This window comes from Canis aureus, chromosome 9 (genome assembly GCF_053574225.1).
Source record: "Canis aureus isolate CA01 chromosome 9, VMU_Caureus_v.1.0, whole genome shotgun sequence".
Classification (NCBI taxonomy): Eukaryota; Metazoa; Chordata; class Mammalia; order Carnivora; family Canidae; genus Canis; species Canis aureus.
The window spans coordinates 54,897,878-54,925,313 of NC_135619.1; the positions used below are offsets into that span (position 1 = coordinate 54,897,878).

General features: G+C 38.9%; 1 protein-coding gene and 1 long non-coding RNA gene across 25 annotated transcripts in view; one reads left to right on the top strand and one right to left on the bottom strand.

The window, feature by feature from the left end:
• The window catches only part of NRXN3 (neurexin 3), a 1,534,711-nt gene that overhangs the window by 719,045 nt on the left and 788,230 nt on the right, over positions 1-27,436 (top strand). For all 20 annotated transcript variants that reach the window (XM_077910198.1, XM_077910203.1, XM_077910191.1 and 17 more), the window contains 4 exons: positions 7,940-8,059; positions 16,045-16,426; positions 17,407-17,597; positions 18,612-18,785. In XM_077910198.1, the coding sequence (XP_077766324.1) occupies positions 7,940-8,059; positions 16,045-16,426; positions 17,407-17,597; positions 18,612-18,785 (867 nt within the window). The remainder of the gene's footprint in view (positions 1-7,939; positions 8,060-16,044; positions 16,427-17,406; positions 17,598-18,611; positions 18,786-27,436) is intronic.
• LOC144320975 (uncharacterized) lies at positions 4,611-21,408 on the bottom strand. 5 transcript variants are annotated; one of them, XR_013386585.1, is made up of 8 exons: positions 21,271-21,408; positions 18,581-19,078; positions 16,293-16,415; positions 16,067-16,190; positions 9,250-9,303; positions 8,600-8,680; positions 8,293-8,459; positions 4,611-5,793 (listed from the first exon to the last, which is right to left on the bottom strand). It is a non-coding gene; the product is annotated as an uncharacterized LOC144320975 (long non-coding RNA). The 5 variants fall into 5 exon arrangements; XR_013386586.1 differs by lacking the exon at positions 9,250-9,303; XR_013386587.1 differs by lacking the exons at positions 4,611-5,793; positions 8,293-8,459; positions 8,600-8,680; positions 9,250-9,303 and adding an exon at positions 9,310-11,843.

Genomic DNA, 27,436 nt, shown 5'->3' on the forward strand with positions numbered 1-27,436 from the left:
TATTTTTTCATCCAATTTTATTAATCCAGTTATAAGTATTTATTACTCTACTGAATATCATCCCAAATTGGTCCAGTTTTTTTTTTTATTGCAAAATATAGTCTACAACTCTCTCCTTCTCCTCTTGCATTTCTTCTCCCTCCTTCAATCTGCTTGCTTGTTTGGTGTTTAATCTATTTAATTCTCTTTATTCATCTACTATTTTTTCCCTAATATATTCAGAATCTTCTTGGTATAAGGTACTCTGCTTAGTTGCTGGGGATTATAAAGGTAGCGTGTTCTCCCTCAAAGGGCACAGAAGTAGAGGCAGTAGATATAAAAATATATATGTATATCTGTAATAGCAGGGACAGAGTGATGATTTATAGAGTATAAATGCAGTAGAGTTGCTGGAGAGGCACAGAGTCCCATCTGGGAGGATTGGGGGCTGGGAAGGGATGGGTGGAGGTAGAAAAGTTGTGAAAACCTATGGAAGAGGAGTGATGGAAGATGTATTATGCCTATTTATAGCAAAATATTACTTCTTACGATTCACTATACCCTTCATTTTGTAATTAGACATTTTTTATTCTACTTCTTATTATAAAAGATTCAACTCTCAAGGAAACAGGCTTAAATAGGCATTGATTAAGAGGATAATAGAGGAGCAGGTTCTAGTGCATATCTTGGTTCAGATCTCTTTAGCTCAATCCTCATCATCTTCAAAATCTGTGTCTTTAGTGCTGACAATAAGTCACATAGTCAGAAAAATCCTAAGGCACAGTAATGTTTGAAATCGTCAAAGAAAGCCTGATTTGTGTTAATTATATTATGATAATGGTAGGGGAAGTATTAGTACACTTCAGAAAGTTTTTTTGTTTTTTAAATCAAGAGTAGAATCAATATCTACAAAAACATCTTTCTGCCTATCCCTGAACAAATTGCCCTCATCTCTTGAAAAGTGGCTTCATGGAGAGAGATTATCACAAGAAATCTTGAGACTGTCCTCAGCTCACCACTCCTAAGCAATGCTCTAAATTTATGACTTAAGGTAGAGATTTGGCAGTAAATTGGGGGCAGGATTCTTTCTCATCTTTTGCGGAGTCATTTGTTCCTTTGGAGAGATATCTGCCCTGGATTCATTCGGTTTCAAAATTGAGTTGCCATTCTCCTAGCCAAGATGAGTGGGTTCATTTTACACTGTGATCACAATTTAGAGATCCAATTGAATGGGCTGCCGAGGTTTGCTTTGTAATGTTAGGCACACTCCTTGTTCCAGTCCAAGTTAAGGGCCAGAGCACTTAACTGAAACCTTGCAAGGATAGAGGAAGAAGGAGAGAGAGGCAAAGGAGGAAAGAAAGAAGGAAGGAGGGGAGGAGGGGAGGGAAAGAGAGACAGCAGGAACCTAGTAACCCTGTGTCATCAGTAGACAACGGCGGCCCAAGGTACTGATTAACACTTTGCTAAGAAAATCATGCAAGCAGTGAACTTTGAGCTACACTTCTGAGCACTCGGAAGCTTCCAGGAGTTTTCCCCCAGTGTGATTGCTGCTGAGTAGGAAAGACGCAAGGAGCAAAAGCAAGCTCACTTGGCTAGTAGGATCAGCCATGTCTTACATTTTCTAGAATCTTTGCCTTTTCAGTTGAGGGTACTCCTAGCACCTGGGTTCTCACCATGGATTCTTTTCCTGCTCCCAATCCACCTTCAAGTCCAGAGATGCATGTACCTCTAACATGCACCACATCTCACCACCTCCATTTCTCCTGCTACCTCCCTAGACCAAGTCACCTTCATTTCCTTCCTTTAGCAGCTTCCCCAAGATCTCCTTATTCACATTACTGGCCTTTTTGGGTCCAGTGCACACATAAAAGCCAGAATGATTTTTAAAACTTAAGTTAAATCATAGGATCCTCTTGCCTGAAACCTCCCAGTGGCAACCAGATGTATTTAGAACAGCCTTCAGGTTCTGTACCACGTCCTTTAGGTCTTCTTGTGATCTGGCCTCTGCTTACTCTTCCACCTTCTCTCCCACCACACTCTCTTCCTTGGGCACAAGCTCTGGCCATAATAGGGTGTTTTTTCTTCTTCTTCTTATTATATCATTGTTCCTCTAACATGCCAACTGTATTCTCAGCTTCTGCTCTTGCTGTTCCCATTGCTTCAGATGTTTACATGTTTGGCTCCTTCTCAATGCACGTCCACAGAAAAGCCTGCTCTGACCTCCTCACTTAAGAGCTCTCTATTCAACCAGGTAATCAGAGCAAGAGTGGAGAAAGAGGTCACCTCACACAGGCCTTTCCGAGACTTGCTATAGAGTAGCCCACCCTTTATCCCCACTCTCCACCCAAATTACTTTTCATCATATTACCCTGTTTCATTTTCTTCATAGGATTCAAACCCATCAGAAATTATCTCAAGGTCTTTGGTTTGAGTATTATCCTTCCTCCTCCCCACCACCTCTCCTAACCAGGCTAGAACCAGACAGGGAGACCTTGTCTGTCTTAATTCCTCCTTACTTCATCCTCCACCCTGGAATGTTTCTGATCCCATGTTAGTGCTCAGTTAATATTTGTTCAGTGTATGAATAGATAGTCTCTGTGATACACTAACAGAGGTTAGCAGCAGAGTGGAGGATGAGCCAAAGGATGGCAACCCATAGTTAAGTATGTTGTATGGGGGAGGCTCAATGGTCCATTTATTTACTCAAGCCCAGTAATTATTGGTGGTGTTTTTGGTGGGTTTTAGCTACAAGCAGGGTCTCTAGGAAGATGCAAGTGCTCAGATTGGATAAGTGGGTCACTCGTCTTTCTCACACACCTCACTGGGGGACTTCTTAACGGAAGACTTCCAGAAAACTTCCTACGTTCATGTCTATTGTTGGAAGTGACAGCCCTTTCTAAGACTTGAGGACTCTAATGAGAATGGAAGCACCTATTTGAGGTGTTTCACCAAACTGCCTCTGTAAGTAAATGATTTAAATTTTTTTTCAAAGAAAATGAATGCTTTCAGAAAAAAAATGAGTTTATAAAAACAAAACACCTCTTATTCTCTGTTGAATACCAACCTGAAGAAGACAACCAGAACCTGAAATTGTTTTAGACAGAAAATTAGATGCTTCTTTCCTGTGTCTCTCTCTCCCCTACTCACCCCTGCCTTTACTTACCTAACCTGCTCTCTTGGGGGAGGAAGATTGATAAATAATACATGGTACTATCGTCTTAGTAAAATATTTCTCATAGCCCAGCTGGCCTAACCTAGGGTGCGGTGGAAATGAAGGTAAGTTTTCTCTTTTTAAGTATTTTGGTGTTCTTTAAGCCTAACACAGCCAGTCATTTTGAGTATTTATCATACCATTTAGATGTATAATCACATGCCATTTGCTAAGGGAGTGAATTTCATATTTTTGAAGCATTATAGAAATTTGGATTCATGTGAAACATAGTTCCAAGAGAAATCAAGTTATTGTTTCTTTCTCTTTCTTGCACAAATAGAAAGATGTTTGGGTAGAGCAAAGTGATTATGGTATAGGTGTTGTGCCCTTAATTCCTAACCCTTGACCCCAAGCAAAGTAAGTTTCCAGGCTTTTACCCACCCACTTTTGGAGACAATACTTTGTGGCAGATGGAAGGAATTTCTACTCCCTGTGTATGAGCAAAACCGTTTGGTTTAGTTGGTTTGGGAAGGTTTTAGAAATTTATTGACACACTAATATGTATCAGGGGTGTCTTGTAGTTGTGCTCTTTATTTTGCTCCTGGGGGGAATACCAAATTCATGTACTATGAACAGCTATCAAAAAGCAAGGACAAAAAATAAAGAGAAAAAAACTAAAGAGGTTCAAAATAATCAGGATCCAAAGTCCACCTTATGAAGGTGTGCACCTTTAGTAAATACCGAAGTGCAGACTTTTTTTTTTTCCCTCACACGCTCTCCGAATCCCTGTCCTCCCCAAAGGGAACAGTCTGTTAATATCTGAATGTCATCTTTCTCCAAGCAATACAGTAATGATTTCTCTCTCAAAGAATAATTTTCTCCTAACTTTTCACTTTGATTTACTATTAGTTCTAGCTTCTTAAGGAAATAGGCCTTCCACAGGGTTACTGTAGGATAGGTCAAGAAAATAATCTTGTATTTTTCATTTGTGATGCCTCATTCTCTATCCACATTAATCAGAAAATAAGGTCATCTTTGGTCAGGTGCTGCTAAATGAGTTTGCAGTGAGACTAGGTCAGGAGTAGGAATTTGGGTGGTATTGCCCAAAGGATTCATTAAAGGCTCTTTTTCCTATGATAATAAACACTTGAACACTACACTTCTACAGACTACTGTATCCTGGAAATCTTCAACTGTGATTTTGCTTCTTTACTCAGAGTTACAGAGGTCATTACTTGGGAAAATCAGCTATAGGGTGTCAGATAAGTTATTAGTTTCCTGTATTTAGATCAAGCAATGATGATCTAAGCAGCTTAAAAGGAATCAAATGTTGATTTCTTTTTTTTATGATCAATATTTACTACTTAAACTATAAAAGGAAACATGTATCTATTACATACATCCAGTATGTACCTAATCATAGATCACATTTCTCCTAGCTACAAAAAGAAAAGGACAATGTAGGAAATTAATGGCTTTGATGTTTTTTTTTTTATTTTTTTTAAATTAAATTCCCATTAGTTCCATTTTAAATTCCAATTTAAAAAAGAAGTGTCTCCTCCTTATCTGATCTTTATCTTTACATTCTTTGTTTCACTGATGCTACTTCACTGGTTTTGTGCTGGAATCTGCCAGGGAAGTCTTCACTAGACTGAATCCTCCTTCTTTGAAAATCTAACAATTTGTATGTTTTAACTTTCGGCTTGTGTCTACATCTTGTATCACTTATCAATCCCGTTTTACGCTTAGGCTACAAATTAGATTTGTCCTTACTCTGTTTGCCACATTTCTAGCTGAGTTTAAACATCACTTTCTCTCTGGTAGGATGCATTGACCTTTTGGCTTGATTAAAGATAAATGCCATTGACTCTCCACTTTTGGAGGCTGAGAGTTTTTCAGAAGCTCACTGGGATTTCTTTATTTATTGCCTAAAAATGAATATTGAATAATACTCATTTCTCTACCATTTTAATGAGATGGGTATGGATTTTTTTTTTTTCTACTGTCAAAGTAATGAGAATGATTGGGGTTGGAGACAGCAACTGTAGCCGAGCAGAAGGGCACCAGGGCTTTCAGATCTTTTTTCACAGGTTTGGTCACAGACCATCGCATCCTAAAGTTTTAGAGTCAAAAGGACATGTAACTGTTTTTGTTTGAATTTGACCAAAGTGGGCATTACAAGGACACAAAAAATTCTAAGTACCTGTAAAATATCAGCAGCATTTAAAACACACTGTGCTGATTGCAAAGCTTGTTTTATATCATAATGACTAATATGACAGTAATGTGGCTGTCTTGCTAAACTGTGACTGTGTTTGTGTATTTTTCCCTCTTATTTTGTCCCCAGTCGTAAAAATTAAGTGATGTGCAAACACTGCTTAAAGAACAGATGCCACCTATAGATGTTTAAATAGCCTATCTTTGTAACAGTTATGCCTCCATAGCCAATATTTTCTACGTCTTTCTTTACTTTCCTCTTTCTTATTGAAGCATTTGCATGTAGAATAAAGAGGATAAGAACACACACAAAAAAAACAAAGGCAGATTTGTTTCTTCTGAGAACATCTGTTCTTGCTTCAAAGCACCCACATGATGTGGCCCATTTTCTCTCAATGCCTGCACAGTTTGCTGTTGTAAAGGCGACTGTTATATCAATCTTAGACCTGAATTTAATGAGATAATGAACAATGGTATCTAATTAGGTGAAATGTAGGAAAAATCCTATTATAATGTATATGCTTTAAATAATATTAAGATGCATACTCCCAAAGAACAGTTAAAATTGAATATAAAATGGTTTATCATAGAATTTTTTCTCCTAAGATTCATTGATCTCATGGCCTCATACCCAATTTTTGGGTACAGTTGGTCCATTTTAAGTTTTTTCATGGAATTCTTAGAACCTTATGAATTTGCATTGCACTAGGGATATAGGTACATTCTGAAAAAAACCAAAAACCAAAAGCCAATTACCAATTGTATACATTTTAATTAAAAGAAATCATTTTACTTTGGAAGTCTTTATTTTTTAAGAAGGAAATTCCCCCAAACTTCAACTGCTGTCATTTTTTTAAAGCTATCATTATTTTTCTTAAATATTTATTTATTTGGCGGGGTGGTGAGGGAGAGAGAAAGTTCTGAAGCAGACTCCTTGCTGAGTGCCCTAAGTGCAGAGCATAATGAGGCTTGATCCAGGACCCTGAGATTGTGACCTGAGCCAAAATTGAGAGTTGGATTTTTAACTAACTAAGCCACCCAGGTGCCCCATCGTTACTGTTATAACCAGCATTTAATTGCAATACTAATAACTCAAAATTAAAGTGTACAGTTTAAAATTACCTAGTTCAAAAGATATTTACCTGTGATGCCATTTTTTTAATTTTCTTCCCTAAACAATATAAAATATTGTTTTGGAGTCTTAGAGATAGAGGAGGGGGTGGAATGGCCAATGAAAGCTATATAATAAAGCTTTCAAAATTACCTAAATAAAAATGTTTTGATCTTAGTTGATTGTTTCTAAAGAAATAAATACCTGTGTAGACATCAGTTGTTTGGCTAGTGCTCATTAAAGCACCTACTGTGTACTTGGCCCTGTGCTTCCATATGTTAGATCCAAGTGTATTGCGGAATATTTCAGATGCATAATATCATAGGGATGTATTGGTCAGATACACATTTCATCTTTTTTTTCCCAAGTCATTTCCAGAGATAGGGCTTTCTACATAGCAATTGACTAATCCAGGAAGACTTAATGGAGTCTTTCTGCACACACTTAGCTGTTCCCATAGAGAGAGTGAACTTGGTCTAATTTTCTTGTTCAATACAATCTTCTTTGTCTTATAAAGTTACATCTCAGTTCAATGGTGAGCAAAACATGACATTTTTCCCCCATTACTAACCAAATTCTTTCAATGCCTCAGTGTTTATCTTGCTAGCTTTTGCCCCTAAATACTAGAATTCCTTGTTGAACCTGATTTTTTCTTGGTGCATGGTGCACTTGGACATCCTCTTGAGCATCTTGATCATAGATCTTTTGAGACAGCTTGTTTTATTCCTTTATCTGGTGGTACTTTCTCCTGAACATTCTTTTGACTTAAAATTAAGAGTTCAATTTTGGAATTTTACATTATTTCATTTTTTAGATCTTTAGATCTTTTTGGAGAATGATGAACAATGAGAGAAGTCTGGGTCCTCTCACATTCCCTTCAGGAGCATTACGTATCGTGGGGTTTAGACCTCAACATTATTATTGTGGTGGTTACTGTTGTGATTTCTGTGGTTGCTGAATTCTGGTAGAACTGTGGGTTAATGGCAATATCAAGTTAAGACTATATATTACAGAACTCTTTTCTCATCCAATTGATGGATACTCTATGAAAGTCAGACTGGTGTATTATGCCTAAATGACCAAATGATTCTAAAAATATACGATGAATTTCTTATATCTTGAAGAAATTCATCTAAAATCTATGACTTTGGGAAACAAAATGACAACTGACTACTATTTCTTGTAAATGTTGCCCTTACTGCCCTTGGCATATTAGAATTTTATATCTGTAGACAAAGGAGGGTACTTATTTCTTTCACTGCTTTGCCAATGTCCATTTGAATTGAGACTTTTGCATTTGAGGACACTTGTGGAATATCCTGTTGCATCAGTAAAACTGGGATGGGCTTTGGTGGAGGGGTGCACGTATGATTCATTGAATGCTGCTGGGTTATATGCACCAGTGTGGCTTTGACAGTTCTGATACCATAATCACTACTTTCAGAATTGATTCTAACTTCGGCACTTATCATCGTCCTTAGGCAAAGGACCTGAGACCCTGTATGCGGGGCAGAAGCTCAATGACAATGAATGGCACACTGTCCGGGTGGTGCGCAGAGGAAAAAGCCTTAAGTTAACTGTGGATGATGATGTGGCTGAGGGTGAGTACAGCTCTACATGGGGAAATTTGTCTCTTTTTGCTCTCATAGCCCTCTTGGCCATTCAGTGAACAAAGGTTTTTTTTTTTTTTTTTTTTTTTTTTTTTTTAACACATTTTATTTTGTTTAACAGAAGTCATGTGACATGTTCTCTCTTGACAAGCTCAGGTAAGGCTAAGAAGGTCTTCCTCTGTATTTTCATAATCCTTTTAATTGATCTGTATTATAGAACTTACCCATTACTGTCACTGTATGTTGATGAGTCTCTCTCCTTAGGCATAGAATATGTGTCTGGAGAGTAGATGTAGAGCTCTGTAGCTCTTTTATTATTAATTTATTCAAAAATCACTTATCAATCATCTTCCCAACTGCCAATTTCTTCCCTCAATAAATGACTCACTCTCTAGGGGAAGGAGATGGATAAACCAGAAATTCAGAACATTACAGGTAAAAGTAAGTACTTACATCACTAAAGGCTACTTAGAAGGGCTGAATAATTATTCATTTATTTAATCATTTATTTAATTGTTATTGAGTACCTACCCTGTACTGAGCACTGCTTTAGAAGGCTGAGAATATGGAGGTGAACAAATAAGCAGTCCTTGGCTTGGTGGAATTCACATTCTAGGAGGACAATGTGTAAATGAATATATCTATATGTACATAAAAGAATGTTCAAAGCTTCACACAAACAATAACTATTTCAGTGAGACCCTGTTACATATCAGCAGTGTCCTAAGGATGTGGAAGATAAGAAGGAAGCATAAGAGATTATCTGTTTCCTCAAATAATGAACCAATTTAGTCAGTTAGATAGGACCCAGGCATTTGACATAAGAGAAAAAGTATGTAATGAGATTCTAACTGGGTGGGTAACATTGTCATTGTCAGAAGAGAAAATGATCATTTTGGGTTGGAGAAAGCAGGAGTGGCTTATGAAGGCCTTTAGCCAGAATTTGAGGGTTAATTTAATGAGGTCTAGGGTGGAAGAGAGAGGGCATCTTCCATGTTGTTGCCAAATAAGTCTGTACTCTCTAACTTTCCAGAGCAGTGCACATCTGTTATGTAGAACTCTTGTCCATATGGGAGAGAAAAACATGGAGGCAGCATGGAGTATGATGTAGAACATGGTTGGTGTCGGGAAACCTGGGTCCTGATGTTAATTCTCTGCCAGATGTTGGAATAGTCACTTACCATTTCAGGTCCTTGTCATTTGAAGTCCATGACATAAACTATCTCTAGATTCTTCTATGAATAAGACAGTCAAGTTAGAGTTAGGATCCCTGGGATTTCATACAGTCATTGGAACTTAAATACTTTTTATCATTGGGACAGATAATGATAAACCTTTTTCATCATTTCCTCATTCTTAAACTTAAATTCTATTACTGCTAAAGCCCTGTCTAGCTTAAGGTTTCTGCAGTTTAGGGTTCTGTAATTTAATTTTCTATAAATGAGTCTGAACCTCTATAATTCTGGAGTCTGGAATTATAGCAAGCCATGTATATATGTGTGCAGGTAGGAGTGTGTGTGTGTGTGTGTGTGTTAGAGAGAGAGAGAGAGAAGGGAGATAAGGAGAGTCTATGGAGAGAGGAAGAGCAGGAGGCACCTATCCAGTGCCTAGTAGGCATTAGATACTGAGATGAAGTCACCTTACATATATCAGCTCCTTAAATCTGCAATTCCCCATTGCCTTGCAAGAAAAGTGTTATTGTCATTTTACCTAAGAGGACATGACACTTAGAAGGAGCTATGTAATTAAGCCCCAAATTCATGTTGGTGTGACATCACCAAATCAGGCTACTTGCTGGACTTCACAATCCATCCTAAGAAAATGATTTGTATTACGATATGGGAAAAATACAATGGAATGCATTAGAGTGACGTGAGGAATCCTCTTTAGTGTAGACTACAACACTCACCCCTCTCTCCTTAAAAATGAAGTCAAACAGAGCCTTAAGTATAAGTACCCCAAACCCTCCAGTTGTATGTATATAGACACCTTCATCGGCGGGAGGTAAGGTTACTGTTCTACATGCCTGAAGGGTAACATAGCTTTAGGTAACAGATGTAAGCAAAGAGCTGTAAAGATAGTTACATGGTTTAGAACCCACAGCTATCCTGAATTAATTATTCAATAAATGCCCGTAGGCTGTTAATGCACGCTGGAGCCTGCACAGCCGCAGTGACAAGTCGCAAATCGCTTTGCTAGCTCCTCTGGGCAGAGCCCTGCAGCCCAGTGATGCTATTGCAGGGTGATTTGAGCGGTAGCCACTAGATGGTGCCCTCACCCCAATCTCTCTGGACCACGAAACCCTTTTTATTTTTCTCAGGAAATGGCATGCCCTGAAAGCTGTAGTCATAAAGAACTGCAGAACTGAGGATACAGTAATGTGCATTGCCTCCCTTGGCCATTATTCTTTTATAGAAACTTTAGACTAAAGGTAATTAGAAAGTGCGCTTTCTCTTAACCACTAATAATTAAAAAAGCAGGACTATACCGAGGACGGCCCCAGTCATTCAGTAATTTGATATTTGAAATTAATGAAGCTCTTTCATTTTCAACCTTATCCCCTACTTTACTGCTGATGGAAAAGAGCAGCCATAAGGATAAAGAAATCTGGGAGAAGAAAAGAGCTATTTTGCTTATGAGCTACAACCTTGGATTGCTTCTTACAGTGATAATGGGTTTGGGAATTTTAATTTTAGCTCACAGAAGTCATAAAATCAGGCAATGAAACTAAAATACCACACAGTCCTCAGGTTATTAAGTAGTGTCTTATTGGCTTATTTAGTAATCCCTTTCATGCTGTTTAAGGTCCCCTAGGGTGTCAAGTTTTCAGCTAGTTTGTAGAAATGATGCAAAGAATAGGTCACACTCATAAGAAATCAAAAGCAAGGGAAGAAATATTGCTTAGCCTGGTGGTTTTCATTTATTGTAACACAATGTATTCCTGGAAAAGTATTAAGTTCAGTTGACAGTAACGATTGATGGATTGATTGACTGAGCTGGATTTCTATTATCAAGAATAAATTAAAAGAATACTTCACTTGGGTTATGCTACTCAGGATTAGGATCTAATGCTGCATGAACCACCCACTCCACCCAGAGCTTCTTGCTAGTACAGAGATTCATCCCTCTTTTGACTCCTCTGGTTCGTGTTGACTTCTTTCTCTATGACTTACCCTATACAGCAAACATAGCACCAAGCTGTAAAAAGTCATTTTCCAAGGAAAATCTATTCCTCACATTAACAACAACAACAACAACAACAACAACAACAACAACAACAAAAACATGATGAAATAGAATGGGGAAATGTTAGGTTAAACAAAATGAAGTGGATTTCTTTATTGCAAGACTTACTAGGAGACTTTACCATGCTAATACACATTGCTAATCATCAGTAATTACATGTGAAGTGTTTACCTAGTTAATTTGGCTCCAGAACATTTATTATTATTACTGTTACTAGAACAGTTTATAGCATATACTTTTAAAAAAGTTTGGCATTGTGGAGAAAAGGATATGCAAGTGGTGGAGCTGAAGATGGTGAGCAAAATGTGTATCCTTTACTGAGACTTGATAAGCCTTCATTTTCTTCTCTCCCCATGTCTGGGAGCCCAGGAAGGTCAAGCTGCCTCCTCTAAGTCTTTCTCATTTCTTTGCTGAGCGTTTAGTGTTGACTAGGAACTTTATATGTAGAAATGGCGATGATCCAAATTCTGATTCTAAAGCAAATCCTTCCTCAGATGTGAGGGACGCTTGCTGTGCTCAGGCCCCTCTGCTAAACATCACAGGACATACAGAAGAGGTGAGAAGTGGTTTCTACTTAAGAAGAAGATTGTGTTCTAGTAAAAGAGTGACAACCAAAGTACAGGAAATTGTTAACACATTTCAGAGAAAGGAAACAAAGAATGATACATAATTAACAGCTAACAATTTAAGCACTAGTCACTGTTCTAAGTAGTTTTTAGGAGCTGATAACATCTAATCCTGAAAACTTCATACCTATTTCACAGATGGGAAACTGAGGCACATACCAGTTACCTTCCCAGCCAGTGCAACCTCAGAGCCTGTATGCTTGTCCAGTATATGCCTGGTAGGAAGTTACAGTTTGAACTTGGACAGATTTTCTATAGATTTCTGTTCTCCACAGACTTTATCACTCTGGTGTGTAAACTGCTGACCATCAGTGAAATATGGAAGTGAATGTGTGAATAGGAGTCCAGGCAACACGGCTGTTCTAGGGAGGGTGTTGGATATATTATGGGTGAATTAGGTGGAATGACGTGCCGGTGCTTGGCCACTGCGAAGGAGTGTGAACCCTTCACAGCAATTTAGTATGTGGAAATTTCGCCATTTAAATTCCCCCCACAATAATGTAAGGAGTAAATCAAGCTTTTTCTCCATTCTGTAGTGTACAAGAGAAAATGTGGGCTTTGGAACTGAATACAGCTGGGTTCAATTAGAGTGCTTACCACTCAGCACCTGTATGAACTCTGATCAGATTACTTAACCTCTCTAAGCTAAGTGTCCTTCTCGCTAAAGCAAGATAATGATACCTATTTATTTTGATAATGATGTTTGGTGGTGGCTCTGAAGTGCCTAGCACAGGGCCTGGAACATAAAGAACATTCAGTAGTCATTTCAGCTTTTTTTTTTTTTTTTTTTTTATCATCTCTCTCCCAAATTATTCCTCTTCCCTCTGAAAATCAAAAGCGATTTCTATGAAGTAGGTATATATTTGCCCCTTGAATGGAAAGGAGTTTTAGTCTACAGACAGCATTTAGGGGAGATGGGTGGCAAGATCCCCAGTTACTAATATTGATTAGATGATGCACAGATTAATATATATTAATATTATATTAATTATATATTTTTAATATAATTATACACACACACATATATTTGCTTAGTTTGGCACAAGGTTCAAACTTTAAGTAACCTCTTTAATGCTCTCTCCAGGCTATAGCATGCTCTTTTGGGAACCTCCATCCACAGCCAGTGAGTTCCTTTTGTACCTGGTGAAGTAGTTCCTTTTCTAATTTGGCCCTGTGTTGCTGCCCCAGCCCCGCCCCAACTTCTAGTTGAAGCTCTGTGACTCATTCTAAAACCTTAAATCAGTCTGTGTCCATGGGCTATGCTCTCAAATTCCATTGTTAATTTATTTTCTCTTCTCTTTCTTCAATCTCTCCTCAATGTACAGCACTGTACATGATTTTCTTGCTTCATGAAATTCATTTTCTAGTGAGCAGAATTTCCTAACCCCTCAACTCTGGAGGCCAATTTATTTATAATTTTTCTGAAAGCTCCTTGTTGACTTTAAAATAGTCTCTTCAGGTTTCCTTTGGAAATCTAATCTTCACCAGGGATCACCCCCTTATCACTTCTTAGTTCTCCTTGCTGATCTCATCCCCCATCCTTTCCCCCTTTTACTTTTCTTTCTCCTCCTCCTCCTTCTTTTTTAAAATAAGAATTAGCATGGCTTCCAGCATCATCATGATTTAGTTCCTGTGTCCCATGATGATTGGCTCTGATTTCCGCTCCCCACCCCCAACCAATCATTCTCCAGCTCCAGCCTCAGCCCAGTATGAACAGCTATAACCAAATGGACTACGGATATTTATTTCAGTCACTTCATTGTTCTTGAGCATGTGAATTTAGGTTATGCTAGTTTTTGTTTTCATGATCAGTCCGATTTTCAATACTCAGTTTCAATACTTTTATACAGTTCTCCTAGTTATTCAGTTGTTAGCAGATTTTTGTTCTATTACAATTTTATATTTAAGTTAACCAACACCATTATTTTGTTTCTGCTTATATTAAGAGAACGATTTGTCACTAGTTGTCAAAACACCACATAGAAGCTCATAAAATGTAAATCTGACTTTTGTGCTTATAAACAGTTCTCCACATCAGTTCTGAGTGTGCTCCCAATGAGAGGGCATTAATACTGAGCATCTGAAGGTGAGATCTGATTGAATCTCCCAGATACTGAAGTGTAAGGGATCTGAGAAAATGTAATTCCTTCCTCTCTCACTCTCTCTCTCTTTTTTCCTGCTACATGATTTCTCCACCAATAGAGGAAAAACAAATGCAAGGCTGGTAAAAGTCAAGCATCATTTTTGTTTGTGGTAACACTGATACTGAAAAATGTGCTTAACATCTACCGAATTTCAGAATTGGAATTGCCCACTTGAATGCTAACCAATTCAGGACTTTGGTAGGCATCTCCACTGAAGCAATGCTTGTTCGTTCCTCTAACACCTATACTGTGGGCGTGTGGGGTACACTGGGTGTTTCTTGAAGGCACCTTGCTTCCCTGGGGGAAATTGGAAGTGCAGGGGCTGAGCTATGGAAATACAGTTTCCCTGTAGATTTTCTTTAATCTTCTGGATTATGTTGCTCCTTTTCCTCTGAAAGGCTGTAACAGAGGGAGTAAAGAAATGCTAGGAGTGTCTTGCTAGTGGAGTTTCTTCAATGTGGAGGGTAAGGGCAAGAGAAGGCAGGAGGAGGGACTTTTTCCCCTCTTCCTTCACCATTGGAAGCAATGTTAAATTTTGGTGATTTGTCTATTTAAATGTTGGAGGAGCCACCTAATGCTGTGTTCCTTGACTTTGTAATTAAAATTTCCATTCGCTTTTTTTTTTCCCATTCCCATTTCCCACTTTTGTATTTCTTTCAAGCCCCCTTCATTACCCCTGCCCCAGTCACTCACTTCTTCTATGTAAGCCAGGTAATGAAAGGTCTACTAGTTTATTTGTATCAGCTGGAGATCTTTTAGTTGCAAATGTCAGACACCCAACTTAAATGCTTGAAGCAGAAAAGGGAACCTATGTCATATAGTTTTTAAAAGTCTGGCTTTGGCTGTCAAATCCAGACTTTCAAAAGGCATCATCCTAGAGAAACTGTTTCTCTTCATTTTGTGGTTGGCTTTCTGGGTTGGCTGTCTGGTCAGGCAACCCCAAGCTCTCTGGCTATCACATGACCTCCAGCAGCTCTGGGCTTTCTTCTTATCTCTTCAAAAAGCCTTGTTTACAAAGAATGCCTCTTAGGTGTTCTAGCAAAAGCCCTGGAGCTGAATATTACTAGACTTAATTACCCAATAACTACTGAATACTCCAGTTTATGTTGCTGCTAATCCCTTGGCTCTAAGGGTGGTCTCTAGACTAGCTGCATAAGCATCACCTTGGAATTTCTTAGAAATGTATATTCTTAGGCCACACTCTAGACTTTTGAATGATAAACTCTGAGGCTGGAGCCCAGGGAACTGTATATTAAGAAGTCCTCCATATGATTCAGAGGTATGCTAGAGTTTGCAGACCACCTTGTTAGTCCCTAGACCGTGCTGTATGGCTAGGAGAATAAAATATATTGAGTGGTCCAGCTTGAGTAGGCTGATTACTTTAAGAGCTGGGTTAGGGTCAGCTTCATCCAGCCCAGATGGTTTTAAGGTGAGGTGTGGAGGGTAGCTTCCCAAAGGGGGAAATTAGAGGTGTAATCAGAAAAAGCAGTAGTTGCTGATCAGAAAAAATTAACACGTGTTCTACAATACAATCTTTCCACAAGTACTACGTGGTGAATTATTACATCAAGAAATATTTGGTAGTGAATGCCTAATGCTTGTTTGTTGTATCTTTACCAGGTTTTAGGCAATAAAGACTTTTCTTTATGCGTTTGTATCCAATTATTTCCTGAATGGAGAAAACAAATCATTTTATCTTTTAACTTGAGCTATCTGTGCTCTCACATTTTCCTGTATATGATGGAACATTCTGAGCAGCTGCATGAGAGCATGAGCTACAAGGCATATAATTCAGCCTGGGCCAGGAATCAGCTCTCTCACTGAGGTCACCTGGCTGTATACTATATTGAATATCTTGTTTTCTGGAACAGAATATTTTGTGTGGCAACCTAAAAGATATAGTAAAGATGCTGTGAAAAAACATGATGACTTGTTTGTATCTCATCTGTGATGTTCATAGGTACGATGGTGGGGGACCATACCCGCTTGGAATTCCACAATATCGAAACTGGAATCATGACTGAGAAACGTTACATCTCCGTTGTCCCATCCAGTTTCATTGGCCACTTGCAGAGCCTCATGTTCAATGGCCTGCTCTACATAGACCTGTGCAAAAATGGCGACATTGATTACTGTGAGTTGAAGGCTCGTTTTGGACTGAGGAACATTATCGCTGACCCTGTCACCTTCAAGACCAAGAGCAGTTACCTGAGCCTGGCCACTCTTCAGGCCTACACGTCCATGCACCTCTTCTTCCAGTTCAAGACCACCTCAGCAGATGGCTTCATTCTCTTCAATAGTGGTGATGGCAATGACTTCATTGCAGTCGAACTGGTCAAGGGGTAAGTGGAAGAGATCACATGGTTTATGTCAGGTATCTAAGCTCAAGCCCTACATAAAATATGGACATGAAATAAAAGTATCCATTTCTGCTCCCACTCTCTAGACCCAATATATACTCTGATCATCACTGATTAAAAATAAGCTATGGTGGGATGCTTAGGTGGCTCAGCAGTTGAGTACCTGCCTTCTGTCCAGGGCATGATCCTGGAGTCCCAGGATCGAGACCCGCATCAGACTTCCTGCAGGGAGCCTGCTTCTCTCTCTGTCTGTGTCTCTGCCTCTCTCTGTGTGTCTCTCATGAATAAATAAATAAAATCTTAAAAAAAAAAAAAGCTATGGAATGGTTAGGGCCAGTAGGAAGAGAAATTCATTAATTTAAAGATCTTCCACTAACTCAATACTATCAGACTTTTTACCATGAAATACGGTCCTTTAAACCTCTAGGAAAAAAGCTTATTTTTGCAAAAGGAGGATATAGGGTATATATCCTATATGCAGTGCTCTTGGGCAGTGCTCTCTGCAACCACCGCATCTATAGGAGGAAATGAAATATAGATATTTTCAGCATATTGCCATTAGCCCATATATGGAAAGCTGTTCTTTTTGCAAGGTATTTCACTACCATGTGTTGGAAAATAGTCAAAACAAAAACAAAAGAACAAAACTCAAAACACAGATTCACGATTGACTGCATTTAAATACCGCCCCCTAGTGTTTTGAGGTGTACTGCCTATACTACTTTGTGGCTTTGGATTTTTAGATGATGTTAAAGAAGTAAACCTTGTCAGTGTGGAATAAAAGTGAGGTCTGATAGAATAGGCTGTGATTCTTCTTATGATATTAAGTGAAGCTTTAAATATTCCTCCATGATGCCAGGTTTGCATGGGGGATGTGAAGCCCTCAGTGCCCATTATATACATGTTGCCATTAAACCATTTTAGGGACTCTCAACTTATGAGGTGGTTTATATTTCTCACAGGTATATACACTACGTATTTGACCTTGGGAATGGTCCCAACGTGATCAAAGGCAACAGTGATCGCCCCCTGAATGACAACCAGTGGCACAACGTCGTCATCACCCGAGACAACAGTAACACCCATAGCTTGAAAGTGGACACTAAAGTCGTCACCCAAGTTATCAATGGTGCCAAAAATCTGGATTTGAAAGGTAAACCTTGTAAAGACGTTTAACCTTTTTAGAGCATTTCTTTTTTTTGAAAGATTTATTTATTTATCTTAGAGAGAAATGTGTAAGTGAGGGGAGAGCAGAGAGAGAGACCGTCAAGCAGACTCCCTGATGAACATGGAGTCTTGCACCATGCTCAATCTCATGACCTTGAGATTGTGACTCTGAGATCATGACCCTGATCACGAACTGAAACCAAGAGTCGGACTTTTAACCGACTGAGCCACCCAGGCGCCTTTAGAGAATTTCTTATAATCAAAAGGCTATTTGCAGAGGCAAACTACAGGTTAGAAGTGCCATGCATTTTTGATACATTATGCATATTCTATTTTAACAACATTAAATTATACCAAAATGTGGTTTTTACTTAAACCACTCCTCAAAGGATGGTTCATTTTCTCTGTAAACCTCAGGCATGTGGGGGCTGAGCATGAGGTGATAAATATCAAAATGGGGAGGTGTCTTTTAACAGAGGAAATGGTATAGGTTTTGGAATCTCAGCTGAATCACTTACTGCCTGGGTGACTTTGGTAAAATCTCTTAGCCTTGTTCAGCTTCTGTATACTTTTTTGCAAAATGAGGACAATAATTGTTACTACCTTTATGAGCCGTTATGAGTTTTGATGGTATAATGTCTATAAAATCTTCAGCCTATTATTGGTAACAAGCACATAAAAAGCAGTCAGTAAATGGTTGTTTTGCTGAAAATCTTGTTAATCTTTACTTCATCATAAAATGGGAACAATACCTACCTCATGGACTGAATATGGTGATTGAAATTTGTGAGATGGCATATAGAAAATGAATGACATAAGCAATGTGAGTTACTTCTTTCTACACTGTAGAAACTCTGGCAGTTATTTGTTTACGCTATTTCCCTCCCCCCCAGCTCTACCACCATTACCTAAGAAGTAGTCTAATGCGCATTGGCTCTCATTGACATGGTTTCAGTACTCTTTACTCACATTTGCTTTTGCTACTTGCTTTTCTTTCCAGGTGATCTCTACATGGCAGGTCTGGCCCAAGGCATGTACAGCAACCTTCCAAAGTTGGTGGCTTCCCGGGATGGCTTTCAGGGCTGTCTGGCCTCAGTAGATTTGAATGGGCGCCTGCCAGACCTCATCAACGATGCCCTCCATCGGAGTGGACAGATCGAGCGTGGCTGTGAAGGTACAACCTTTTCTCTTTTTAAGCTACAGCCTCGTCGCAAGCACCAAACCTCTTTGCTGCCTCTGCCCATGTCTCCTTACTTGGTTTACCAGTCCTCTCTCCTATTTGCCATCTGATATTGCATCATCATTGGTGTCCTCCTGTCCCTGGCTCAGTAGGTCAAGACATGGGCCACAGACTCTGGGAATGTATGCTGGCAGATGTCTTCCCTGTGTCACATACTTGACAGGAGAGAACCTTCCATGGCATTGACATCAGACTCTTCCTGACTTGTACCTTTGCTTCCAGCATGACTGAAAGGGCAATAAGTGTTTTTATTTATATTTTTATACATTAGGGAGGTATACCAGAGACTTTTATATGGGTGTCACCATTAACAAAATGTTTCTAATAACTACTGTATCATTTAATGCAAACTGAGCAGAAGGTAGGAAAATGATGTCAGAATGCCATGATGAAGGAAGGGAACTAACATTTATTGAGTACTTGCTAGATGTCAGGCATTCTTAGGCAGTTCGTTAGTGTGATGTCATAGAACAGCATGAGTGTTGCTGCTAGAAAGACTTGGATTTAGATCCAGGTAGTAACTCTTGTTCACGTGTGACATTTGGCAGGTTATTTAACCTCTCTGAGCTCTATCATCCTCAAATGCAAAGTGGGGCAATAAAACTTGCCTTGGAAGGTAAGATATCTGAATCAGAGCTATATGTAAAATGCCTGGTACATGCATAGTAGGTACTCAATAAACAGTAAGATTATCATTTACAAATAGTATCTCATGTGAGACATCTAATAACATCGCATGCCCATCAGTGCAGCACAACAAACCATGCTCAGCCTGTTTCTGCAGATCATCTACTATCTCTTAAGATATTAATGGAATTTTACAGGTCTTCCAGAGTCCACTTTTTTACAACAAAAACATTCTAGTTTAACCAGCAGAAGGCAGCATTGAACATTTTTCAGACTTCCCCAAAGGCCTTGGGTAGACCAAAAAGGTGCCCCTTACCTAATTCGAAAGTCGAAAATGTCTGACTAGTCAGCAGGGTCTATGTATTCTTTTGTCTGGTTGAGCTTCATGGTCCTATGTGCAATATATGTGTTACATTTTTTTCTATCTCAGTGATTTATTTACTGCATCAAACCTGTTCACTCATCTCCTAAGTATTTAACTTTGTGTATTGCTCTTCTTCTTAACCAGCTTTAACCTGGGTTCAGTTGCCACATTTTTTTTAAAGATTTTATTTATTTATTCATCACACACACATATACACACACATACACACACACAGGCAGAGAGAGAAGCAGGCTCCATGCAGGGAGCCCGACGTGGGACTCCAGGATCATGCCCTGGGCTGAAGGCGGCACTAAACTGCTGAGCCACCCAGGCTGCCCCAGTTGCCACATTTTTATAAAGTCTTCCTGTCAGCTTCACAAGCTGATTTGCAGTATGGAAGTCATTTCCCTTTGCCCAAGAGTCAGCTTCCCATGTGGACTAGTTAATAAGACTGGTTGTTCCCATAACCCATTCCAGTTTTCCTGTAGCCAGGAATATCTCTTATATCCAGTGGGCAAGTTATGGTCTTGGTACATGAGAGGACAGGGCCATGCACTTAAAGTAGTCACGTGGCTTTCTTCTCCTGAAAATGCGGTGCCATTCAAATCAAGAATTTTTGTCTCCTTGGCTTGCTCTTACTTCTTTCAGGCATTAAGGACAACGCTGAGATAAATGTAACATTTGGGAATTAAGTTGAATACCTTAGTTTCAAAGATTGTGGAATGACAGAAGTTCCAGTTATCTTTCAATAATTAATCATATTGAGTTAAAACATAAAAGCACACATTAAAAAGCATAAGGTACTCTTCAGATGTTAAATATTCTTATCATGCCATCGGTTCTTCAGATTTACAAGTTAATAGGAATCATCCATTTAACTCTATAGCAATGTTGCTTGATAGAAATATAATGTGAGTCACATACGTAATTTTCAATTTCCTAGTAAACTAGCTACATGTAAAAAAGATATAAAGTAACAGGTGAAGTTTTTATTTTATGTTTTTATTGAACTTAATCCAGTATATCCTAAATATTATCATTTCAACATGCAATGATATCAAATTATTAATAAAACATTTTACAATCTTTTTTCACATTGAGCCTTCAAAACTGAGTTTGTATTTTATATTTGTATCACATCTCAAGTCAGACTATATATCTTTCAAGTGCTCAGTAGCTACATGTGTCTGTGGCCTACTGTTCCTGAAGCAGAATTCTAGAGAGTACAAAAAATTGGGGTGTAAGGAGAAAAAACTGCTGTATTGGATTAAAAGGAAGTCTAAACTAACTTTTAGAAGAGTAGATTAAAGGGTCTCAAGTATAAGGGGGGGATGATGGAGTCCACTTAAGAGAACTTGAAGAGAAGCAGTGAGAGCATTAGCACAAGGAAATTACCCATCAAATTGGGGAAAATGTTCCCATCCCTACCTCCATCTCTGTGGGCAGTTTGGTGTGACTCATCACATGCATTACAGTGGGGCCCGACCTTCCTCTGACTATGGGTGATTGTTCAGCACCGGATATTGTGACTTGATGCTTCTACCATCTGAATCTATGGCAAGTCCCATGAGCCTAATAACCCTGCACTCTATTGCCATGGAGATAATTGCAATGATTACCCACGGAGCATTATGACCGCCCCATTGGGTGGGATGAAGTGGAGGATGAGTGAGGAGAGAAGAAGGTCCTTGTTTATTGTACACAGATGACTTGGATAATTAGCCTAAGTGGCCAGGAAAAATGGCCAAAAAGTGGGTTAAGGCATAAATTACTGTCATTGGAAGTTTACACCATGTGAATAAGCCCTTATAAGAGATCCCGGGAGCCTTTTAGGGCACTGTGGAAATGAAGCTAAAGTAGATGGTGGGGAGGGAAATGAACATAGACTACAAACAGGTGTCCTTCTCATTCTGAATCTCTGTACAAAGCATGAACCCTCAAAAAGGCCTTTGAGTATTGTGCAGCATGGAAATCCTAGGAAATAGAATATACTTCCTGATTTAACATTTCTATATATAGAAAATTAAACAGGTAGGGGATGAGGATTTGTTACTAAAAACTAGGAGCTGCATCTCTTTGAGATGGTAAATATGTTCTGTTCTCGCTACCTGGGATACTCAGGCCAGGTTGTAGTCAATGTTCTTGTCAAAGTCATTGATGATGATATTTCAAGATCCCTAAGTAGTAAATGTACTTCTTTCCCTATTATAGCCAAGGGCAAATAATTATTTTAAAAACACATTAATCCACTACTCTGTCTCCTAATTGTTTATACTAAGAAAGAAAAATATCTCAAACTATGTTTTGATTTTTATGCAGAGTATAATAGTTCAGAAATTAAGAACAATTTCTGGGCAATCTAGCCAACATCTAGCTGTGACTTGCAGCCTCTCAGTTTGGGCTAGGAATTTTGAAATAATGCCTGGTTCTATTCTCAGCTGGTAAATACCTCTATCTTGAGACCAGCTTTGCTGTAGAGACTAAGGCATGCATTGGCTGGAAATGTGATTCCACAATTGCAAATGGTAAACATCTGAGAGAAACACACGTGCTTCATTTTGAGACTGGCATGAATCAATAAAAAGGACATTGACTTGGTGCCTTTTAGCTCGTAGCCATTTGGGTTTGGCTATATTCTTACAAATCAAACAAATTTGAGCTCTTTGGAGTTCTCAAATCACCTTGATGCGCATGCCCAGGTCCAGTGCCACATTCCCTGGTGGCATTTGCAGGGGGTCACATGGAGTGTTCCCAAGCACCTCTTCCATACTTAACTCCTAGGTGTTCAGAACTATTTTTGTGGGCTTGGTCTGGTTGTGCACATGTGTCTTTCAGTCTGGCCACACATTACCCTTATTTCTTGATTTCTATCCTGACTCATGGAGAATCATTTTTCTGGACCATATGCCTTGGGGTTGGCTGTGTGGATGTGGGAAGGCTCTTGTTACCACTGCTTGTGCTTTGTCAAGTCCGGTGTTTTTCTGCCCCTGCTCTGCTGATGTGGCTCTAATGAGACCTGCTCTGTCCTGGTCTGTGCATCCCCCATTTGTGCTGTCTCTGGAGAACCTATAGAGCATTTTAATTGTCTGTCTGAGTGATGTTGTTTATGCCAACTGTTATTTTCATTTCTGTAATGTTACCCTGGTTTACTCTACCTCTTACTAACCTCTGGTTATTGTTTTCGCCTTTCCTATTCTTTTGCTAACAAAGTTGCGTTGACCAAAGCTGACCTGCAAGGTAGAGAAGGTTCTTGTTCCCATTACCACTTTGGACTGAAAGATGGCCTGTGTAACCCTTGGTATCTTTTCTTTAAAGGCCTTCAAGCTGTCACACCTCTTGGACAGCATCGGTTTTGGGGAGGGGGCTGAACCCTGTGTTCTTCAGAAACAGAGGCAGAAAACCCATATCACTGAATGCAAAATAACAAATGCAAGACGTTTTAGGGATGGGAACATGATTCCATCTTAGGGGGACTAAAGAGGCTTGACAGCATCCTATAAGGTGACTCCTCTTCACAAGCATATCAATCCACTTCTGCAAATGGTTAATACCTCTCCAAGTGGTTGCTTTGGATGGGTTAGCTCTTTTTAATTTATTCACCATAGATGAAGGCAACATTGGAAAGAGAAAAAGAAAAAATAAAAAGCCACTTGAGTTCTTACTTTATTATTTTCTGGACCAGGGAGGTCATTTCTCAGGACTTTTGAGTGCTTGGGCCTTGTGAAAGAGAATGCCATTTTCTCTTAACTCATTTTAAAGAAATATTTTTAGGCATTTGGGAGATATTAATGTCATTAAAATGTTCTAGAGATTTATGTTTCCTATCAAGGATTTTGGTTGAGCACTTTAATTTCCTGTTTTGTGATCTAAAGGAAAAAGTACTCTTGGGGAAGAAGAGAATCTGTCTGTTTTATCCTGAATACCCTTTAAAATGCCTGCATGTTAGATGTCAGTGAATATGTACCACAGACACTACTTCTTCTACCATTCAAAGAAGAACCATCCAAAGTCTGTAATGGGCCCCTGGTCCTATTGTGTCAGGCTACTTAGAATAGCAAATGAAGAAGGCATTTTAGGCATCTTTTGGCTAATAGGCCAGCAGAGGGTTGAGCTTTGGATGGCTTCTGCGAGTTTGCAAGCAGCAAAGTGGCTAAGACCAAGGTAGTTTTAAAAACACTGCTTTTCAGCTAAAAGATAATTTACTTTGCTGCAACTTACTATATGTCATGTGGGTCCATGCCTTGGGTAGACATCAATCAAATGAGGTCTCTCCCTAGCTATTTTCCTGAAAGTTTTTTCTCCATTCCTTCTTAGCAGAGTCACATATATGCTGATGTAATAATAAAATTAATGAAAGTTTAATTAATGAAATGAAAATTTCATAATAAAATTAATGAAAAGAACAGACACTGGATTAGTATTTTTAAGTCCGAGGTAGTTGTATAACAGCTTTCAATTCCTTCCTTTCTTTCTTTCTTTCTTTCTTTCTTTCTTTCTTTCTTTCTTTCTTTCTTTCTTTCTTTTCTTTCTATTTCAAAGAATGTAAGGAGATTTTCAGTAATACTGAAGGCTGTTGTTTTTCAGACACTCTGCTCAATTTACAAAATAGGTCTACTTCATAATATTCTGTAACTGGTGGGGGTTGGGGGGCAGGATTTGATTTATAAGAAGAGACAATACAAGGATATCAAAGCTTGCTATGATCAGATTTATTAGATAAAACTAGAGAACTACATCTCCTCCTAGACTTTATTCTGCATGGTAAGAATTATGTGGATTTTGAATCCCTAGAACCTAGCCCAGTCCTTTTTACATAGGGGCTCCCCATGCACTAAAATGATCTTAAAGTTATTATCCAAAGGAAAAATGGTTTGTGGGAATAATACAAAGAACTTGTTAATCTCTATGCCTATTGTAAATTATTATCCAGAGTATAGTATAGATTTAAGAACATAATAGTTTGGAATATCTTAACTTTGCCATTTATAGAACCAACGAATCATCAGTATGATTTTTACGTTATTACCTCCTTGACCCAAACTCTCTTCCACTCTTATAATGACTAGACAGTCTCTTTGTGATAGGAGCTTTTATTTGTAATTATTTTGGGTCATCTTACTCTTTCCCCATTTTGTGGCAAAAAAACCTTTACGATTCAAATTCCTTTACTTTTTTTTCTCCTGACATTGGGATTCGGACCATTACTCATGCTACCTTTTTCAGCTACAACCTGTGGGCACAGATGTACTAATTACCAGTAAGTGTGAGGGACAGTAAAAACATATGACAGAGAAATGAGACAGTTTGAAATGTAAAGGTAAATGGTATTCAGAAGGAGGTATAATATTGGGGTCTGGGAAGTGGCCTGATGAGTCTGGACAAGTCAACAGCTTGAATCCTCTTATCATTGTGTTTGGGTAGTGGGGATTGATTGAGTAATCCCATTAATTGATTGATGCTTCTCCAGTGATTGTGTTGTTCAGTTTTAATGGGAACTCAGTTACTCCTGTGTATCAGGCACTCAGTGAGCCACTGGGATTGCAGGTGTGATACAGTCTGACATCACAAGTTGGCAGGGGATCAGCCAGTATGGACAATGCAGCATCAACCTTGCTTTTCTAGAATGGAGAAGGAGCATGCTGTGTGAGCAGGGAGGATGGCTGTTGGACTGTGTGGAGTGGTCATGGTAGGTACTCAGCAGATATTTCTCAGGCAGATTTTGAGCTGAGTCAGAAGGATAACATATTTGAGGTGCATGAGAAGTGAAAGCATATGTGAGAGCTTGGCTAGTTTCAGGACCAACACAAAGCTCAGTTTGGTTAGAATCATATGCATATGAGGGGGACTTGGTCAAAGATGAAGCTGTAGCAGTAGGATGGAGGCCAGCCGTGACTGACTACTCATGTGAGGAGTTGGATATTAAACCTAAGGGCACTGTGAGGTGGACAGCTTCTCATTTTATGACGATCACTCTGATGCCAGGTGGAGAATGGATAAGAAGGAAAGGAACTAGAAACAGAGAACAGAGTTAGGAGGGAAGTAGCATATTCCAAGGTTGAGGGAAGAAGCTTAAGCCTGATACCTGTTTCTTTAGGTGGCTAAGAAGGTAAACATGTCTCCTTCCCAGATGAGACCTTTGAAGAATGAAGAAGAAAATGAGCTTTTTCTCCTGATTGATTCCCTTCCATCCCAACTTTGTTACTCTGTTTCATGTAGCAGATACTTTTACACATGATGATGGAAAGTGTCAAGGAAAAACTTCATTGATGGTCCTAGGTCAGGCCAGATTCTGTATCCCTGCAGGTTAGGAGTGAGAGTAGATGCTCCCTTGAGACAGGCGGGATGTGTTGCATTCCTGAGGAATACAGTCCCTTGAATCTCAGGGTCCCTTGAATAGAGTGACAGTATCTAGGGACCTTTTGGAAGTGATTTTTAATTCCTTTTTAGTGTAAGAGAGGTATTCTTAGAGAGATCCCCTAAAGCTGTCCAATAAGAAAGGAGCTATACAACTATCAGACAAACATTGTTTGACCTGTTGAGAGTGAAGCAAATGAGTTATGAACTATAAGAAATAAAATAATAGCTTTTTATGGGGTTAGATAATTAGTAAGGATATGTTCTCCCCACTTTCCACTATAATTCCCCTTAACAAGTTCTATTTTTGGAGTTGAATAGGTTATTTTCTAGAAATATGATTTGTTCTTCTGCCCAGATAGTGGGCAGATGGAGTAGAGGATGGGTAGGGAAACCAGGGATCAATTGAATCTGATTCTAAGTGCTTTGTATTTTGAGGAAGTCAATGAATATATTGGGTTTGGATACCTTAAAAACCTGAAGATCCTTTCAAGTAATTTTAGATGAGAGTTGCCATCAAACTCTTCTAAGGGGGATTTCATTCTGCAACTTATTTTTTTTTTTAACCATGAAGAATATAGTTTCTCACTTAATTTTCTCCAAAGCTAAGGGCTTTATCACATTTTTCATTGTATTTTATGTAATAGAATGTAGTATTTGACCTAGTGAAATCAGTCTCTCAGAGATGATTTGCAGTATGGGAAATAAGAAGAGATAAGTATTAAATAGAACTTCCCAAAGTTTCTTGCCTTTTGCCCCTTAGCATTGTATGACAAAGGCTTCTTACAAGAGAGCTGTACTGTTGTGACTTACTACCTTAATGTGTCTTGTTTCTGGACTCCTGACCAACTATACTCCCAACTAAAATGGAGAGAACTTGATTTTCTTCCCCAGCAGATTTGATAATACCCTTCATTGAGGCTTTACTTAGTGTAGGCCCACGCTGAGGAATTGGTATATTGTGTCTTCATCATGACCATGACCTTGCGACTTCAAGATGACTTTATAGGCTTTATGTATGTTATCTCATTTAATCCTAACATCATGTGAGGTAGCAACAATTTCTATCCCCATTATACAGATGGGAAAACTCAGGTTTAGAGAATTTAAGTGGCTAACCCAGGATCAAATTGCTAGTGAGTGAAAAAGCTGAGTTTTAAAGCCTATGACCTCTTCCCTACTGTCCCATATGGTGTGAGGGTGAACTTGTCTCTTTCCAAAGCAGAGGCACTACACAGAT